Below are 20,549 nucleotides of genomic sequence, written 5' to 3'. Positions count from 1 at the left end.
ATTCAGCTTTGTGCAGTAAACATGATTTATACATATTATGTATAAAATGAAATGTAATTGATTTGCTACCATCTGTTCCAAAGCCTCCTTGATGTTTACATTGTAATATTTTATTGCTTGAATAATGATTCTTTGTTAGGGCTTTTCACCTTCCAAGCACCATATAAATATAAAGTAATTTACATGGCACACGAGAGATATCCAGCTGGCAAAATTATATAAACCTTCTTATTTCACCCATAAGGAAACTGAGGCATAAGACACGAGAGTCACATAAATCACTGTCAAAGAAATTTAGTCACAATGTCTTTATTTCTCACCTACTCTTTATTCTTCATAATGCAATAAGGACTGTGGGGCACCTGGATAAAGTTACCCAATTCAAAGTGGCCCATCTCCCTATTCAGACTTGATATTTCTTATGCTGATTCTTTATGGTAATTTTGACAGAAAATGATAAGATAGGAGATTTCTGTCACTTTTCATCCAGCATGCCCACTGTTCACCTAGAATGCTTGTGACTTTAATATTTAAAGTCATTTAGGGAAAGTTAGAGAGGAACAGTGAGATACTGATGACTATAACAGAATGACAGGTAGTAAAATGTTCCAAGACCTGAGGAGTCTGAAAATAGAATCAATGATTCCTGAGAGATGTAAATAGCTGTCATTGACGATGCCTTACTAGATGAAGGGGTGATGGGATGTGGTGGGATGGAATAGGTTTGGGTGGAATGGGTAGGGGAACTTGAGTATTAAATGGTCACACAGAATAAATTAAATAAATAAATAAAAGACATCTTTGCTGCTTTCCTCCTTGCTGGGTACTGACTGTGAGTTGAGGATCTTGAGCATATTCACACCCCTTGTAACTACCCCAAGACATTTTGGATATTGGTTAGCAGATAACTTTCCTTAAAGGTTGTATAGTTTGCTTTATGAAAACTATCATATTTTATGATGTGATACTTCCAAATATAGTTACCAAAAAGAATAAAATAAATCATGTCCATAGACAGGTATGCCCTGTAATGAGAATTTTTATCCTTATTATAAAGCTAAATAGATATCAATCATGTTTGTCCCAAGAAAGCCTGAATATGCTGTATTAACTCAAAGTGGGATTTTGTTTGAAAACTTTATGAAGTATATGTTTGGGTATATAGCTTGTGCCATATCTGAAATATGCCAGACAGATTGTAGTTGCTAAATTTTCTATGATAACTTCCTATGCCAGATGCTCAAAAAGCCACCCACTTTGATTATTAATCATCTGGGAATAGTCATAATTGAGGGTATATAAGGGCTTTCCCAGAATAGATGATTGACAATCAAGTTTGGATACCTAACTGGGAAACTCCTCCCAACGTTTCTGTAGTTTTCAGTTGACAAGTCATGAGAAATCACATTTTAATTTTTCAGCAAAATTTAATTATCCAAACTTATTCTAGGTATGATTTTGTGGAAGTTGAAGATGTATCAGAAACCAGTACAGTTGTTAGAGGCCGGTGGTGTGGACACAAAGAAGTTCCTCCAAGGATCACATCAAGGACAAACCAAATTAAAATAACATTCAAGTCAGATGACTACTTTGTGGCAAAACCTGGATTCAAGATTTATTATTCTTTTGTGGTAAGTAGCAAAACCACCCTGTGATTAAAAGCAGACTCTGGTTCTATGAAACAAAGAGGTTATTTTCTAGGATTAAATTCAGTGGTGTGAGGGTAAATGAACTTTATTAATTCTTTTGTTCCTACCCTATGGGCAATATATTCAAGCCTTTATTTGTAATGAATACCACTGTGGATCTAGTAAGTCAATCTCTGGCCATGCATCTTGAACACGAGAATATTAAATAGAAAAAGGGAAATGATTTATAGTGAGTCATTTATAAAATTACTTTAATCCAACTGAAGCCAGCTATAGTGAATAGAAGGTATATGAGTGAAAAACAGGCTGTTAGAATTGAAGCTAAAAATGAATAGTCCTCATTTTGTTTGAAAAAGTTGCTCATAAATTTCATCACAGGAAACCATCCTGATGGTTTTAATGTAAATAGTGACAGAAGTTAGGAAAGGATTTCTCTTGCAGTCCTAGAGCTCTACAATTAACAAGTATCTTTAAGATAAGAAGAACCCACACAGGACCCAGGAGCCTGCTTCCGGTTTGCTACATCCATTTCTTAGCTTTATTTCTCCTTACGTAAGGCTCATTCATTCATTTAGTGTCAAGCATCACTGCCAAGATCAAGCACAGAACTGTAAATGGCATATATCTCTTGCTTTGTTGTGTTTTACCTTCCTCTTAAGAATTCAATGTAGAGCAGGAAAAATCTTGCTTCTTTTTTATTTTATTATCTTTTGCATTATGTGGAGCTATTAAACACTAAGTGGATTCTGCACCAGAACATTACAAATGAAAACAAAATAGTATATGGTAACACTGGTTCCAGTTCTAATTTGAAAATAATCCATCAGGTATGATTGACATTATTGCAAACTCACACTTTGATGCTCAATACTAAAATTGAAGTGTGAACATTTGCTTTTCACATTTCTTTCCCTTTCAGTGTGTTCAGTGATGCATCTGTTCTCAATTGTTCATGAACAAAGCAGTCTTGACATCTTAGAATGGTGATGAATGGCTTAGTGAAAGATCTTTTCCCTTAAAATATCAAACACTGTTGGTATGAGTGTATATGTTTTCTGTGATGCTTTGGTTATGACTAAGTGGAGTGGCCCATAAATCCATTAGAAGCAATAACAATAACACAATGTCTTTAAAACAAAATACCTCCTTTGGCAGAAGACTTCAGGCATTGGAGCTTATAGCGCACTCATAGCAGTGATCTGCTCATTGATGTGTTGGACAATTCCTGCAGTCTGGTTGTAAACTATTTGGTCTTACCACCCCTTCCCAAACAGACACACTTACCTCTACTTGTACATTTCATTGTGCCTTAAAGAAATGTCATATTCATAATAATTTTTAAATAAGTTTTTATTGTGAAAATACTGTACAGAGGGGTTACAGTTACATGAGTAAGGTAATGAATACATTTCTTATCAAGCATTGTTGCCTCTCATTTGATTTTCCTCTACCATCCCTTCCTTCCCACCTCCCCCCACCACCTCTACCCTCTACCTAAATTGTAAAGTTCATTTTTCAACATAGCATCTTATACATCTCATTGTTGCAATGGGTCCACCTGTATCCCTATTTAAACAATTTGTTTTTTCCCTTTCCCTCCCCAAATTATACCAACATCAAATACAGCGAAAATGGGATTTTGTATGTTTTCCTACTGGTCTCTCACTCTGTTCCATCAAAGGACATTGCGTCCACCCCCTACCATCACCCTTAGGTTCTGGCATTAACTGTGATCAACAAGGACCAAAGGGCTTTGGTAGCTGGATTTCAAGAGGTAAAATGAGGTATATATAGACTGTGGTTTGGGGACAAAATTATGGCTCTTGCTTAATAGTTATAGATTATCATATATGTCTTGGCCATGGTGTTTAAAAAGTTACTTTGCTCATGTCTCCACTTTATGTGGAGACTTTAATGAAGGATTTATAAACTCAGCAGATTCAGCTTGAAACTAAAAGTAGGATAGATAAATTGGCAGGAAGACAAAGGTATTAAAATGGTAAGCCCTGATAAAGTATACTTAAATAGCGATTTTGAGAAGGCCACTAATTTATGGGGGACAGATGCAGCTGTTTTCTAACCCTCTTATTAAAGGAATGGTGGCTTCTGGGGAAACTTGAGCTGAAGAATAGTTTCCAGAGAGTCAAGGCGCCCTTGCAAAACAGCATTTTGACCAGTTCGGAGAGGTCAGGTTCACCTCCTTTCTTCACTTCTGTATATCTATTGAATATCCCTGCTCTTCCATCCTCAGTGACTGTCAGGTGTCCAAGACCGATGGAGTAGGCATGCAGGAACATAAGATCTCACTTCACTGGAATTAAATCTGCATGTCCATGGTCATATGCTTTTAGAAATGCACGGTGTTTATTTTCAGTTGATTTTTACACTAACAGACTGTGGGCACCTAGTGGGTAACATTAAGATAGTTCATTTTGGCTAGGAATGACTCTTATACTCCAACCTGGTATGGTGAGCTTGAGATGTAGTCCTCTACCTTCTTCCAGCACCTATCATGACCTCTTCCCAGAACAGGCAGCATTGGCACATTAGGCAGACCTATACTTCATATTAGACACAGGTTTCACCAGCCACTGATGCTATCATACTGACAAATCTCTTCTTTGCTTTTACAGTTTTGCAATTCGAATTGGTGGCTATTTTTATAAGACAGAAGTACTTAGCATAGTGCCTAGGACATGGTTAAACCTCAATTAATAATGGTGAAGATCCTCCTTATGCTGTCAGAAATCATGTCTGTGTCTGTCTCCTCTAGATAAATGGTGGTAACTTTCTTGAGGGCAGGTGTAAGGCAAGTATCTCGCTCCTCTACACAGTCTACAGGAGCCTTGCCCCTGACTGTTAAATCAACCCTTAAAATATAACTATTAAGAAGAATTGCCTAAATTCATTTTCTTACGCCCCTGCTAAGCCTTCTTTTCTAATTTCACATTATTGAGGAAATAGATAGCTTCAGGATGCATAATTAAGCAGAATGGATAATGTTATCAAACACTGGCTAGATGTGATTATCTAAATAAATTAGTTCTTACTATTGCAGATCGTGTTTGTTGGGGAATAAAAGAATGATTGCATTAGAAATCATTTCTTCTTTGTTTTTTTTAAGACCACTAACTATGTTATTGGGAAAATGTCTACCTGGTGGCTAGTGTGCAGAGAAGAACAGCTTTCACTATGCATTTTAGTCATGCATTTTACTGTCTGTTTCCTTTCTATGAAATGAGGACAGTACTACCTGACAAGGCAGTTATGAGGATTAAACTAGATACATTTTATAAACTATTAAGCCTAAAATATACTGATTACTAAGATACTTTCTGCTATTATTGTTTTCATTTTCACTGGTATGATTGTTAACATATCGAGTAACAGGAAAGTTTGGTGGGTTTCTAAAAGTAGCCCAGTTTTTGTTATTTCTGGGTGTATAAGCACATGTGTGTGTGTACTCTGCCCATATTTCGACATTTCTTCAGGTAAGAGCATTTTATTTTACAACCTAATAATCACAAGAACTTCTGTTTTACAGAGCAGTACTTAGGTCTGTTGTATGTACTTAACAGGTAAGTATTATAAAATATAAAAATAAACCAATTTACTTGAAAAATATCCTTGTTTTATTAATAAGATCAGGTTTATTTTGCAAATTGAAGTTTGCCAATACCTAGTATTAAGACTTTCCAGTTTTTGCTTAGGGAAAAAAAAACAATTTACAGCTTGCTTAACTAGGTGTGCAGAATTAACTTAAAATAGTACAAGTAAGATTTCCATTGAGATTAAAACTCACATATATGGTTAGGTATAAATATAGCTACTTAAGATAGAAAAAGGAGAAAGTAGAAAAGAAGAGGAAGAAGATGGAGGGAGAAAGAAGAGGAGAATGGACATAGGACATCCTAGGAGCTGGGCATCGTAAGGTTCTTAATTAAAATAATATTTCAGATTCTAATTCTGCTCACCTAACACTTCCATTAGGGGGAGAACAAAAGTATCACTCACCAAGTAAATGTGGGCAATTCAATCTCATTCTCCCAGCTGAGTTCTCAGCATACTATAGCAAATAAGAACTCCTGCACTTTTCTCTGAGATGTGTGAAAACTCGATCCTGATTTTCACAATCACCTGAAAGTTATTGAACATTCTGAATGCTCCCTAGTTTTCTGGCCACTTCAGCCAGAACTGTATAAAGAACCAAGACTGTCAAAGTGTGTGTGCTGATTCCAACTACAGATTCTCCTAGGGAGCTAGGGAGTTATACGAGCTGTTTCATAAACACCTCTTGTCTACCAGACAAGGCATGTCCATCACTCCAAAGATACAACGCTGAAGAAGACAGGCTGAAGGTAGACAGATCTGCCCTCGGAAATCCTCATGGTAATGCAAGGAAACAGAAACATGCAAGCAGGGATGTACAGTGTTTGCACCAACATAGATTGTGTGGACCTCAATAATGGCTGATAAAAGAGAGCAAATGATGGAGAGTGACCAGAACACTTCCACTGCAGTCCCTAAAAGAAGAAAGATTAGCAGATACAAAATTACAACTGAGGCCTGAAATACCAGAAGGAACCTACCATGCAAACTGAGAAGAGTACATTAAGCAAAAAATGAGAAAATGCTGAGAAACAGAAAAGGCTATAACAGAAAAAGCTAAAACAGAAGATACCTTCTCTGTATTAGTGTTGCTCTTGCCTTGGCATTCCGGCTGCTGAAGAGGGAGACAGAAGGGCGGAAACAGAACCGTAGCTGACTCTTAAGTGTGAGGAAGTTTGCTTACCCTTATCTCAGTACCTTATTTCTTAAGTTTCTTAATACTTAGGTAAACTAACATAGTTATAATTAGTCTTGATGCTATGTGTATGTGTATATACACATATGTATATATACATATATATATATATGTGTGTGTGTGTATAATATATATATATATATATGTATATATCAAGAAGACACTAAACAGTGGATTCATAGAGAGAAAACCAGGGGCACAGAGAAAAACCCAGCCATACAGTGGGGCTGCAGAACAAGATGGGGAGGGGTAAGTTGCAATATCCCCGAGTGGATGGTGTGGCAGCCAAGCAAGCCTGGAAACTTTGATGGATACTATTAAAAGCATGCGTTCTTATCATCAGTCTTGTCTTATAGCATTTTATAAGAAAGATGGTCTAAAATGTGACCAATTGCAAAGACTAGCTTGATTGATTAGTACTCTCTTTGGGGAGATTGAGTGAATCAGTTTTTTTTTTTTTTTATCAGATTGTTCCTTTTCAAACACAGGTGTGTGTGTGTGTGTGTGTGTGTGTGTGTGTGTGTGTGTGTGTGTGTGTGTGTGTGTGTGTGTGTGTGTGCGCGCGCGCGCGTGCATATTCGAAGTAGCTAGGTTTCCAAGCAAATGAGTGAAGGGAATAAAGAAATTCTGCTTCTCTGGTGAGGAAAGGAGAGTGTAGGTAAATTGTTAAGAGAATAGGGAGAAACCAAAATTTACGTGGGTTGAGCCTGATGACGCATGCTTGTAATCCCAGTAACTCAGGAGGCTGAGGCAGGAGGATTGCAAGTTGAAGCCAGTCTAAATGAAGGCAGCAAGACCCTGTCTCAGACAAAAATGAAACTGAAAGGGCTGGAGCTACAGCTTGAGTTGTAGAATACTAACCTAGTATATACAAGGCCCAGGGCTCAATAATCTACACTTACAAAAAAATTATATAGATGAAATACACTGATAATATTGCTTGGCTCTGCCCAGTCATGCATTCGTGTCAGTGTATCATGCAACATCCTTTTACTTTGCACCTGCTGCATGCCATGAACTAAGGGAAACATTATACAAAGAGGAGCAAACATCCATTATAGAACTTAGGATTTGTTGTAGGTGCAGTCTTGAAAGCAATGATCATTTAAACCCAGCATAAAGGAACAATGGTGAAGGAATCATAAGAGAATATAATGCTCTGAATCAGTGTCAGGATTAGATTATGAGGCACGATGTGCAAGGTATTTAATGTAGGCCTAATGTAGCTCAATCATCTGCTACTGAGCTACGCAGGAGGTAAGTGTCCCATGGAGACTGGCAGAAGGAAAATAGAGAATCGAGAGCTATGCCATTGTAGGCATCCAGTCGCTATGCCAACCCTCTTATTTTCAAAGGGAGGCAATGAATTTCAGGTCAGGTAACTTTTTAAAGGGGACACAGAGCCACAGCCTGTGGCCACAGAGCTTATGCACGTGTGCCATCCCTGACAATGAAAAGCTGCATGCCAGCTTCAAAGAAAACTAAGACCATCCAGATGGCAATAACATTTCAAGAAATGCCCATCCCCAATCTCATCCAAGGTATCTATGCGTCCATAGGTGGAGTCAGAACCACACAAACTTTCCCTATGTATGGGAATGTCTCCTTGCATGTAGACTTAGTCCTTTCTAAAACAGCAGTGTTTGGAATAGTACTTTACTATTGTAATTAATTTTCCTCATAAACCCCATTTGCTAACCACATGAGCAAATAACTCCCCATGTGCTGAGTAAACACATTTCCAGCTTTGAGAGGGATGTGTTTAGTGACACTTGGAAAGTCCAGTATCCTGTTTATCTTGTGTTTAATTATATAGGCATGTGACAAGTAAACTTTTATCCTTGAGAAGCAGAATGATGTGATGATGTTAGATGACATAATATAACCTCCACATAACCTCTTCTCTCTACCTGTGCTTTTGGGGGATTAATCTTTTGGAAGATGAAGCCAGTGAGAACGATGAAGGAGATTAAAGCTGCTTAACTGTATTAGAAAATGGCTTGTGTGTGGAAGATAGGCCTGTGACAACTAGTACTTCAACAATTCTCTCTCCCTAATGCTATGAATTGGACAAATGTTGCTGACAATTAATATACTAGAAAGAATTGGCAGGTGGAGGAAGATAGGTCCACAATTACAAAATTCTTGTGTAGTATTTGTAGCATAAGGAAGAAAGGCATCTAACCTCATTAAGAAGGGGGCTGCTGGGCCGAGTCAGGGAAAGAAGAGCATTCCACAAGGGGTGTAGCCTAAATAAAGACAAAATGCAAGAATATCCCATGTACTAATTCATTGCAGGCTGAGGGTGCTAACCAGTCACCATCTTTTTTATCCTAACCTGTAGAAGAGAGTTGTAACAAGCCAAAAGAATTCCAGAATAGTTATTGAAATGGGTATGGTTGTGCATACCTCTAATCCCAGCCTTTGGGAGGCTGATGTAGGAGAATCATGAGCTCAGGGCCAGCCTGCATTCTATGGCAATACTGATTATAAAATACTGATTATAAAACAGGATTATAAAGGGAGAAAAAATAGTTCTATCAAGGTGGTCCAAGAAATGTCAAAGCTCAGGAGTCCCTAGCAAGACTAGAGATGAAATTTAGCTGGAACAAAAAGCCAAAATGAATAGGGATATGCTAACTGTAATGCAAATTCAGACCAAAGGATTTGAGGCCATGGGCACACTGCTTTTCTACTGCCTGCATGGGAGATCACAGATTTGATTGCAAATCGCCACACAAGGTCACAAACAGGCAGGAGAGCTGGCAAGGTGGTAGGTGCCAAGCAGTGTAGTGCTTAGCAGGTGAACCCAGGAAGTGGGAGAGAGCTGTGACCCTTCCCACAGTCAGTGCCAAAAGCTGGCAGCCCAAGAAAAACATGGAAAAGAGGACAAGAATCAAGGAAGACAGGAGAATGGAGAAATAGCAAAAGGGAAGAAATACATAAAGAAGGATTCCCAAATTATTTTCCCATATTGCTCTACTTATGGGTTGAGGAACTCATACAGAAATAAGAGTTTTCTGACTGGGAATGCAAACACGGGGCTTGGTGCCCACATGGGACCAGGATATAGTGATCCTGTATCTTAGTTTTCAAGCAGTCGCATTTGGTAACATTCTTTGGCAGCTCAATCGTATCTACTCTGGTTCTACGGAGACCTAGCTGACCTGCTGTGTACTCTGGAGTAATCACCTGTTTTGACTGGAAGTTAAAGATCCCTTGAACTTTGGAGAGATGCCAGTCAGGAAGCAGAAATCAATCCCGTAGATGAAACTCCTCCAGCCTCGAAAACAACTGTCCTTAATGTTCTCTTTATCAGAAAGAATGTGACAGATTAAAGCTGGCCCCTGTTCAAGATTCTTGCTTTCACCTATGAGAAAATGGAGCTACAAAGTGACTCTTTCCTTGTGATTGAAAATTGGACCCAGACAGCCACATATATATATAATACAATACAACACACACATGTATATGTCAAAAAAGTGAGAGTAAAAGGGATGGAATCGTGTGTGTGTGTGTGTGTGTGTGTGTGTGTGTGTGTGTGTGAATGTGTGTATAGGGGTGAAACTACATGAATGAATAACCAAGTTATCATCACTGCTTGACTGGACCCTGTTAATCATCTAATCATGTCCTGTGGTCTACCTCCTATCTCCCTTACCTTTATTTCAGTCTGCCCTACACATGGCTGTCAACTAAAGTTAGAGCAGCAGTTACATTTTCCAGCTGAAAAAAATGGTGAATGACTTCTATTTTCCTAAGGAAATCTCTTCAGATATCTTACTCTAACACTCAGAACTTTTCATGTTGTGACCCCAGACTAGTATTCTATCTGCAAGCCTGCCTTCTTTGTGAGTATATTCTTCAGTCCAGCCTTCTCCTCCACAGCCCCACCACCTCAGGATTCCACACCTAAAGTCCCTGGAAGATCCCAAACATACTTCCTCAAGAACCCAAGTCCTCCTCTGCATGCCGATGTCATATTTGCTCCAGAAATACTGTTGTACTTAAGACTTAAAATATATAAACACTTTTCTGTTGAGCATCCAGATTGTTATCCCTCATAAATATAAAGAGTTTTCAAAGCAAAAATAATATATGCATATGCAAGATGATTTCTAAAAAAATACAGAAAAGGAGCAGGGGGGAAATTACCTCCATAATTCCCCTCTTGAATATTCCCACATATTTCTTCATTTGTGAAGGATTCCCTCATACCATCAAGCTGCTTGAGAATTGCCTATAAACTATATGGCTTCAGTACATAATCTGTGTGTGAAAGATGGAACTATTATCACAGGTAACGTTAAAGGTTTCGGATGACTAGAATCAAGTTAAGTATCTGTCTTCGTTCTGGCCACTGTAACAAAGTACCATAGAACGAGTGGCTTGTAAATGATCAAAATGTATTATACAAGTTCTGGAGTCTGGAAATCTGAGATCTAGTTCTGAGCACGGCTCTGGTGAGGACTCTCTTCTGAGTTACCAAAGGCAGACTTCATGAGGGAAAGAGGGTGAGAGTTCTTCCTGGCATGGCTCTCACAAGGGCCCTAATCCCATTCACAAAAAACTCTATTTGCATGACTTAATTAGCAACCTATCACCCTGTGTCCTCACACTATCCCATTAAGGGTAAGATTGCAATGTATCTATCTAAGATCCTTCAAAAACTGCATGGAACCAGCTAAATAAACACTGGGGAGACCCTCAGAGTAAGATCCTCTATTTAACAGCTGTTATTCAAGGTAAATCCAGTTTCCAAGTCAGAAGCACAGAACCCCGAGGCAGTGCTGGGCAGACCAGAGACTAAAATCCTAACTAGATATACTCACCCAGCTCTGCTACCTTACATGTGCTGTGCCTCCATGAGCCCTTTTTGAACTGCTAATGAGTATTTCTTGAATTGAACCTTTCATATTAAGATTCCAATGTTCATAGTTAAGTTTGTATTTGAAAATTTCCTTGGTGTCACTGCTGTAAAAAGGTGTTCAGTGTCCATATCCTTCTTTTAAAAAACCTGTGCAAATAGTCCTTAATAAACTCCTTTGGCTCAAAGATAAACTAGATCTCTGATGTGAATAGTTGTTCTAGGTCCCAAGGACTCCCATGATATTCTGGTATTTTCTTTTTTTTTTTCCCTGAATGAATAACCCTGGTATTTTTACAAAGAAAAAAGAAAACTTCTTAGGATCTTAATCCATACAATAAGAATGTTTATAAAAGTAAAAGGGAAATATGAATATAATTAACATGGATGATTTCGTTTAGCCAAGAGAAGTCATTGGGGGGCCGGGGGGCCGGTCGTGGGGCCTGAACTCTGGGCCTGGGCGCTGTCCCTCAGCTCTTCAGTTCAAGGCTAGTGCTTTACCACTTGAGCCATAGCGCCACTTCCGGCTTTTTTCTTTTTGCTTATGTGGTGCTGAGGAATCGAACCCAGGGCTTCAGGCATGCAAGGCAAGTGCTCTACCGCTGAGCTACCTTCCCAGCCCAAGAGAGGTCATTTTTAATTGCTAAAAAAATATGTAAATATGAAGTGCTAGCCAAGAAATTTCTGAAGGCCAGCACCTAATTTTGATTTAAAGTTACAATGAGCAACTGTATTAATTGTATTTTCTTTTGAGCTTTTTCTAAGAGTAGTCCCTGTGTCCTTGTGTAAGAAATAGATGTGTAAATGTGGGTCTGTGGGTGCATGGAATCGATATGAAAATCAATTGCAGGCAAAACAGCAAGGTAGATTGGATTTCCATGGCCTGTTTTCTCTGGCCGTCATCTGCAGACCTGCCCACCACACCTGTACATCACTCCACCCAAAAGTTCCTCACTCAGCAATCAAAAGGACAGCAGATCTTGTGTGTCCATTGGACTATGAATTTCTTCTCTAATAATCCAGTCACTTACTACTCTGTAAACTTTTTTTTTTGTTAGTCGTGGGACTTCATGTCTGGGCCTGGGCACTGTCCCTCAGCTCTTCAGCTCAAGGCTAGTGCTCTACCACTTGAACCACAGCGCCACTTCCAGCTTTTTGTAGGTCTGTCTCTAGACCAGGTTCCAACCTAGGTCCTGAGCATACAGATAAGACTTAAAACCTAACCTCTAGACAGTCAAGGAGACAGAGGAGGGATCAGCTAGATTGGAAAAGCAAAGGGAGTTTGTGAAAGGAGTGAAAAGGAAGGACATTTGTACTCAGGAAAAGATGACATCGTCTGAGGATGATTAACAGAAAAAGCAATACTGACCCAATGGATTTGTGGGTAAATCCTTCATTCCAAGTGAAGAGAACAAAATGTCATTGGCTGATACCACACTCATCCCGGCCTACTTGCATTTCAAAGCAATAAAACCTGGAAGAAAGTTGCCCAAAGGCAGTTCAGGCTCCAACTGTAGAGTAAAATTGACATCAGATGGCAACACAATTCCAGGAAAATGATGTGTTAACCAAAGGGATTCCTTTTTTTTTTTTTTTTACCCACGTAAGATATATTTTTAATTCTACATGCCAGAACTGAGCCTAGATGACTGAATCAGACTCTCTTAGGAGAAAGAGCATGCAAAATTCTATTGTATGCCAACATTAAGAGTGTTCTTCCTTAATAGGAATTCTTTATACAGAAGCCCTTGCCCCTGAGTTCGTCCGCTCCTCTGACAGTTCTATCTCAAGTTTATATTTGCTACACGCTTCATGGCTTCCATGACACTTAAACTCACAAGACCTGTTTTTATGACAGTTAGATTTTTGTCACTAGACTAGGCTCGCTTCAAAAACAATGACATCAGTTAGGATGGGAGCAAGGAGACAGTTACTCAGTCTAAATTTCCTACATGACTTCATGTGTTTGTTCCAACAGCCTTTGTGAACACCCTGTTCACAGGGTGTTTCCTAATTCCCTAAACATCTCAGTAACCTGGAGGGTTAAGGACAATGGATACTTCCACATCTATTATGCATATTTACGTCCTGTGGAAACAGACCTCTTAATTAACGCTCTTCATTCTGCAACATCTTCACATCAAGCAGTGGCTTATTTCATGTATTCTGTTAATTGAATACCTATGTAGGGCCATCAGTAGAGGAAATACCCAGGTGGTCCACTGTGAAAGACAATATTCATGCTTTGCTATGTCCAGGGAATAGGAAAAACAAAGCAGCAGCATCCTTACAGCTTGTCCATTTTCTTCCCTCCCTTTAATGAATTAATTTTCATTATTTAGAAAAGGCTCTCTTTCAGTGCCATCTCCAAGACCCTCCCTTCAGGGAGGTGGGGTGAGTTTTAGAATTTTTCCCCAAGCTCCTTTCCCAAACTGGAATAACTGAATAACCTTTGTGTTAATGGCTCCTCAGCACTCAGTTTGGGTGATGACTTCCTTCTATTGTTTGGACTGGGCCTTAGTTAGCCACAGTGAGTGGGGGGTGGGGAAGGGTTGTGGGTGTGGGTGTAGGTGTGCATGACAGCAACAATCCTGGGGTTGGAACTAAGGCCCGGGCTCTGTTTTTGAGCTTTCTCCAATTCAGGCTAGCACTCTAGCACCTGAGCCTCAGCGCTACTTCTAGGTTTTGGGTGGTTAATTGGAGATAAAAGTCTCATGGACCACTGGTGATTTTCTCCCTCCTCAGCCCAAGATACTGAATCATATCGAGAAACATCCTTTTGGCTGTGACAATAGAAAGAGGGATGCTTTGGCATCCCGTAGGTGGAGATCAGGAACTGTAGCCAACATTCAGAGTGTTCAGGTGACTGCTGCCCCACCTCAGCAAAGAAACTGTGCCACGGAACGTGTCAATATTGCAGAGTTTGAAAAACCCTGCTCTCAGCCATTTGTACACGTTTAACTGCTCAAAGGTAGCCTTGTGACTTCCTAGAGTGTTTTAGAGACAGAAGCTGAAGGGGAAATGTAGATCAGGAATGAATAGATGAATGGAATGACCTACTAGGATTTAAACAATGAAGGCAGGGACCCAGATTTTATAATGTAGGGCAATATAGAGAGAAATCTGAACAACCCACAACCCTTCCCCCATTCCACCACTGTCTCTTCTTTTAGCCCTTTCTCAGGATCCACTGTCAACATGTTCTGTGCTTGTTATCATCTTGTTAATATTCGCTAAGTGGGTCATGTGAAGTTGATAGGATTAAACAAGTATCTGGCATGTGGTCCATATTGCAACTAAAGTGTTGATATGGTCGTTTCGGAGTAGGAAGCAGCTTACCATGGGCTGAAATATTAACGTTTACACAGAGATAATGTGCAAGGTTCTTGTGCTTTGGCAGTGGTTGAAATCTAAAAAATTTTTATCTAGCTATTTTATTTCATATATGTGTATCATTTTTAAATTTTATGTAAATAATCAAGCAGCTGTTTTCAGTGTATGGAGTCTCAAATATATCTTCCCTTTATGAATATTGTTTTTAATTCATTTCTCATAAAACTGTTATATAAAAGGAAAATTGCTATTAATAAATGCTCATAAGTAAAATACCGGGTTTCAATAAAATATGGAGAAATTGCATAATGGTGAGAGGCTAAAAGGAAAGATTCCTAGCAAAAACAAATTTATAGCAAAATAAAGTCCTAATTCATAGCAGAAATAAAATCTGAAAGTTTCGTTCTTCCCATCACCATCCAAAGGCCACCAGTTTGAGATGGATGTTTACATTTTAAGAAATGTTATAAAGAAGATGAAAACATGAACTCTGTTCTTTGCCTTTTTCTCAGAACAGTTATCTTCCGAGCTCAGTATACAAACTAGAAATGTGATCTGCCTAAAATATATTTTAGGCAAAGATCAAAAGATTTATAAACTTGTAGAGTTCATTTCCAACTCAGCATCTTGTGAGTATGGCTGCTGCATTGGTTCACCCTTCATCCTTTGCTTCACCATTTTGTTATTCCCCTTCCCTTCCCCAAATCAGATAAATGTATATTCAAGAGACAGGCTACCAGAATCCAGCACGGTGACTATGGGAGATAATAAGCCAAAAGAAGGAAGGGAGGGAGGGAGGGGGAAGGGAGGGAGGAAGGAAGGAAGGAAGGAAGGAAGAAAGGAAGGAAGGAAGAAAGGAAGGAAGGAAGGGGAAGGAAGGAAGGGAGGGAGGGAGGGGGAAGGGAGGAAGGAAGGAAGGAAGGAAAGAAGGAAGGAAGGAAGGAAGGAAGGAAGGAAGGAAGGAAGGAAGGAAGGAAGGAAGGAAGAAAGAAGGAAGGAAGGAAGGAAGGGGAAGGGAGGGAGGGAGGGAGGGAGGAAGGAAGGAAGGAAGAAAGGAAGGAAAGAAGGAAGGAAAAGAAAAAATCATCAGTATATTAAAAACAGTATCATCATCAACAACAAAAATCCTCTTGTTTCCATATGTTGAAGATCATTTCAATTAGCATCATTTTATATGGTCATATGAGCCATTGTGATCCTCTGCTAGGACTATCTTTCACATATATTAATTGTTACAAATCAGGGAAACCATGGACCCTATGTTTCTTTGGGTCTGGCTTACTTCACTTAATACGATTTTTTTTCCAAGTCTTCCCATTTTCTTATGAATGGAGCAATGTCATTCTTTCTGATAGAAGCATAGAATTCTATTGTCTAAACATACCACATTTTCTTGATCCATTCTTGTACTGAAGGATATCTGGGTCAGTTCCATATCTTAGCCTTGGTAAATAATGCTGCAATGCACATAGTTGTGCTGGTAGCTTTACTGTGGCCTTATATGTGATCATTTTGGTAAATGCCCAAGAGCAGGGTTGGTGAATGGTAGGGGAGTTTTATGAGGAACCTCCAAACTGCTTTCCAGAGTAGCTGAACAAGTTTGCTTTCCCACCAACAGTGTAGTAGCCATCCCTTTTGGCCACATCCCCTGCCAGCATCTATTATTTGTTTTCTTGATAATTGCCATTCTAACTAGGATAAGGTGGAATCTCAATGAGGTTTTGATTTGCATTTCTTTTATGGCCAGAGATATTGAACATTTCTTCATGTATCCACTGGCTATTCTTATTTCTTCTCCAGAGAAGTCTCCTTTTAATTCTTTAGCCTACTTATTCATGAGGTGGTTTCAAGCATTTGTTTCATTGGAAGTTCATTTTTTGAGCTCTAGATATATAGATAGATAGATAGACATAGATATATATAGATATCTATCTATCTATATATATATATATATATATATAGCACCACGATATATATAGCACCATATATATATATATATATATATATATATATATATAGCACCACTATATATATATAGCACCATATATATATATAGCACCACTATATATATATAGTATACCATATATATATATATATATATAGCACCACTTCCGGTTTTCTGGTAGTTTATTGGAGATAAGAGTCTCAGGGACTTTCCTGCTCAAGCTGACTTTGAACCACGATCCTCAGATCTCAGCTTCCCAACTAGCTAGGATTACAGGAGTGAGCCACCGGTGCCTGGCTCTAGGTATATTTTTGATATAAGGCTCTTGTCTGTTTTATGGCTAGTGAAGATCTCCCAATCTTTCTATTTATCTTTCTAGCTATGTCCTTTGCCATAAAGAAGCTCTGCAGTTTAATGTGATCCCATTTATCCAGTCTTTCTTTGATGTGTTATGTTTCTGGGTCTTTATTTAGGAAGTTCTGACCTGTGCAAAGGAGCCCTAGTGCATCCCTTATCCCTTCCTGTAGTATTTTCAGGGTATCCCCTCTTACCTCGAAGTCTTTGATCCATTTGGGGTTGATTCTGGTACAGGGTGTTATATAAGGATCTAATTTTAGTTTTCTACATGTGTACAGCCAATTCCGTGAGCACCGCTTTTTGAAGAGGCTGTCTTTCTTTCATCTGATAATTGTGGCTCCCTTATCAAAGATTTCACAAGTCTGTGGAATCATGTCTGGGTCTTCAATTCTATTCCATTGGTCCTCAGGCCTGTTTATGTGCCATTACCAAGCAGTTCTTTATAACTCCAGCTCAGAGCTCGGTGTCCTTCTGTGGCCTGCAGGATGAGGGTTTCTCTCCCAGTTATCCAGTTCATGCTGAGGTGAGTGGAAAGCCATGTGCTCTGTGCCAGGAACGTTGGTGCTTGCTCCTTCTAGCCAGCGACACTGATACCAGCGTGTGCTCAATCTGTCTTCTTAAGCAGGCTGCCTGAATTTTTCCTCTCCAGGCAGAATCTCTGTACCTTTACGGCTCAGCTGGTATGATTCTCCAGCCGTGGACTTTTCACTGGAATGCAAAAACTGGTTTCTTGGAGGGATCTTAGTTAAACCCCAGCTGCACCTCCGCCATCTTCCTTAATACCCCTGTATTTCTTTTTATTGGATATGGTCATCATTAGTGTTTTATAACTGGTTTCTTCCTCACTTTAAAATAGATGCATTTATTTGCAAAATTATTTTAACCTGTTGGATACATATGTTAATGTCCTTCATCTCCCATTTTGGACTTGCAATTCAAATTATGCTTTTTGTTGTTGGTGGTGGTAGTCATAGGGCTTGAACTTAGGGCCTGGGCACTGTCCTTGAGCTCTTTTGTTCAAGGCTAGCACTCTACTGCTTTGAGCCGCAGCTCCCTTCCCATTTTTGAGTGGGTAATCAGAGAGAAGAGTCTCCCAGGGACTTTTCTGCCCAGGCTGGGTTCGAACCATGATCCTCAAATCTCAGCCTCCTGAGTTGTTAGGATTTCTACAGGGTGAGCCACTGGTGCCTAGCAAACTGATTTTGTTTTGTTTTGTTTTGTGGATGTTCTGGGTCTTCAACTCTTGGCCTAGGCACCGTCCCCGAGCTTCTCCTTTTTTTAATTGTGATTGTAAAGGTGATGTACAGAGAAGTTGCAGTTACATAAGTCAGATAGTGAATACATTTCTTGTTGAACAGTGTCACTCCTTCCCACACTTTCTAAAAGACTTGCACAAAATAAAAAGAAAGATTGAAGTGATTACCTCACAGACAAAATGGTGACATGACTGTGTGCGCACAGTAAAGATGGGTGCTAACGGCAGACACCAAAAGCTCCGCTGGGTCATTCATCATGCTCGTCATCCGGGCAGCTATGCTGGTTTCTTTCCACAGGTATATCTTTGAATACTTTGTTCACTCTTGTGTGAAATGACTTAGAGGATGACTTTTCCACTTCTTTCCTTGCGAGGCTATTCCAAAGTTTAATAGATATCACTCTTGGGAAAACTTTGTAGATATGGAACCTACATTTTCTCTTATTCAATTTCATGCCCTGACTCCTAGTTATGCCCCCAGGGAGCATAGTAAACAATTCTCTCCCTTCATGGTGATGTATTTTGAAATCTGAGCAATTTGTATCATATAACCTAAGTCACATTCTAAAAAAAAATGTTACATAGACTTGTACACCAAGTATCTAATATTTTAGTCAATGAGCTTTTAGGATCTTATCTCCGAAGTCATTTCTACCAAGCCTGTTAATCGATCAGCTTTTCTGTAGCTTCTCTTCATCTGTCAACATCTTATATTGTACTTGCAGGATGATTTGATCATCTGGTTCCCATCTTATCAATGTACTTCACAGGTCAACAATTGATTTCTACTTTCAAACTACAGTGACTTTTTTGATGCCTTTGAGATGTTTTAACATTTCCCTTGTAGTTCTTAATCACTTGCTATATTTCAAAGCAGAACTTTTTTCTTTTGAAATTTCTAATAGAGCAGTTACATATCTACGTTCAATGATACTAAGGAAGCTAAGACATCTTTTTTGTAAGATTCATTTGCTTTCAACCGTGGTATAGCTGATATGCTATAATAGCCACTTTATATCTATTATTCATCCTTACAGAAGCTGTTTCACTAATTTCTATGATCTCTCAACTCTCAAATGGTCTATATCTACTGTAATACCAACATTTCCATATAAAGAATATCTAAAATATTCCAGTAAATCTACTCCCACAAGTACTCCATACGTGTGCAGTACACAAATTATTGAAGCTACTGAAAAACTTCATAAGGCAAATATTTTATTCTTTCTGAAGTTTAATGTGTATATACTTAGCATAAACATCTCTGTATCTTCCCATTGATTGAACATGATCATCTATGTCAGGGAAACTCTACTTTCCAATTCGTAAGACTTTGTTTCATTATCTTTAAGTAGCTGTACAAAGGAGTTTCCATTTAACAAAGCAGCTTATAAATAGAATATATCTTGATCAGTTTCACCCCCTTTACATTCTCACCCATCCCTCCCTATTCACCTTTCCTTTCTTCTTAGTTTTATGGGATACACATTGGATTCTTGACTGCATTTCCTACCTCTTTTCTTCATTTGTCCTAAGTCTTTATTTATAAATATAAATTTCTTCTATCTGCTAAGATGATCTTTTATTTTAGTATCATTTAAACTTTAGTTTTCTTTACCCCTAGAACTAGTATGATTATAAACAGCATGTCATTTTGTCAGGAGATTTTATTTCTATTAGAGTCTATATTTTTTCATCATAAACCAAAAGACATTGATTCTGTTAATAGAGCTGAGCTAAAGAGAATCATTGTAGCATCTAAATTTTAATACTGTATTCCCCTGAAGGAATAAATATGAGATAGCAATGAACATGATCGTAGAGAAAATATCTTTTCACACAGGCTTAAAATAATGGAATTACTAACCTGCTACATGACCCTCTTAGCATTCATGTTAGGGTGACATCTCAGCAGTTTACCAAGAGGTAAAACATTTTTGAGATAAAACTAAATGCTAACTGTGGGGGTAGGGGTCGACAAGAAAGTGGTTTCGCAGAACCTTCATTGTCACATATTTAGAAATGATATTAACACATAGTCCAACCTTTAACTTCAAGCCAATGATAGGAAATGAATTGAGTTAACCACATGGAAATATGATATTTAAATTTACTAATTGTATTTTCAGATAATAATGGTTTTTGTTTTTATTTTTGCCAGTCCTGGGGCTTGAACTCAGGGCCTGGGTACTGTCCTTTAGCCTCTTTGTGCTCAAGTCTGCTGCTTTACCACTTAAGCTACAGACCCATTTTTGGCTTTTTCTGAGTAGATTGTTGAAGATAAATGTCACACAGACTTTTCTGCTCGGGCTGGCTTTGAACCATGATCCTCAGATCTC

General features: G+C 38.8%; 1 protein-coding gene across 2 annotated transcripts in view; it reads left to right on the top strand.

Moving 5' to 3' along the window:
* The window catches only part of Pdgfd (platelet derived growth factor D), a 168,019-nt gene that overhangs the window by 104,188 nt on the left and 43,282 nt on the right, over positions 1–20,549 (top strand). For both annotated transcript variants that reach the window (XM_042674946.1, XM_042674945.1), the window contains exon 3: positions 1,451–1,631. In XM_042674946.1, the coding sequence (XP_042530880.1) occupies positions 1,451–1,631 (181 nt within the window). The remainder of the gene's footprint in view (positions 1–1,450; positions 1,632–20,549) is intronic.

This window comes from Dipodomys spectabilis, unplaced genomic scaffold (genome assembly GCF_019054845.1).
Source record: "Dipodomys spectabilis isolate Male_0828 unplaced genomic scaffold, ASM1905484v1 ptg000023l, whole genome shotgun sequence".
Lineage (NCBI taxonomy): Eukaryota > Metazoa > Chordata > Mammalia > Rodentia > Heteromyidae > Dipodomys > Dipodomys spectabilis.
Note: the sequence above shows the minus strand (reverse complement) of the source record. Positions and strands in the feature narration are given on the sequence as shown.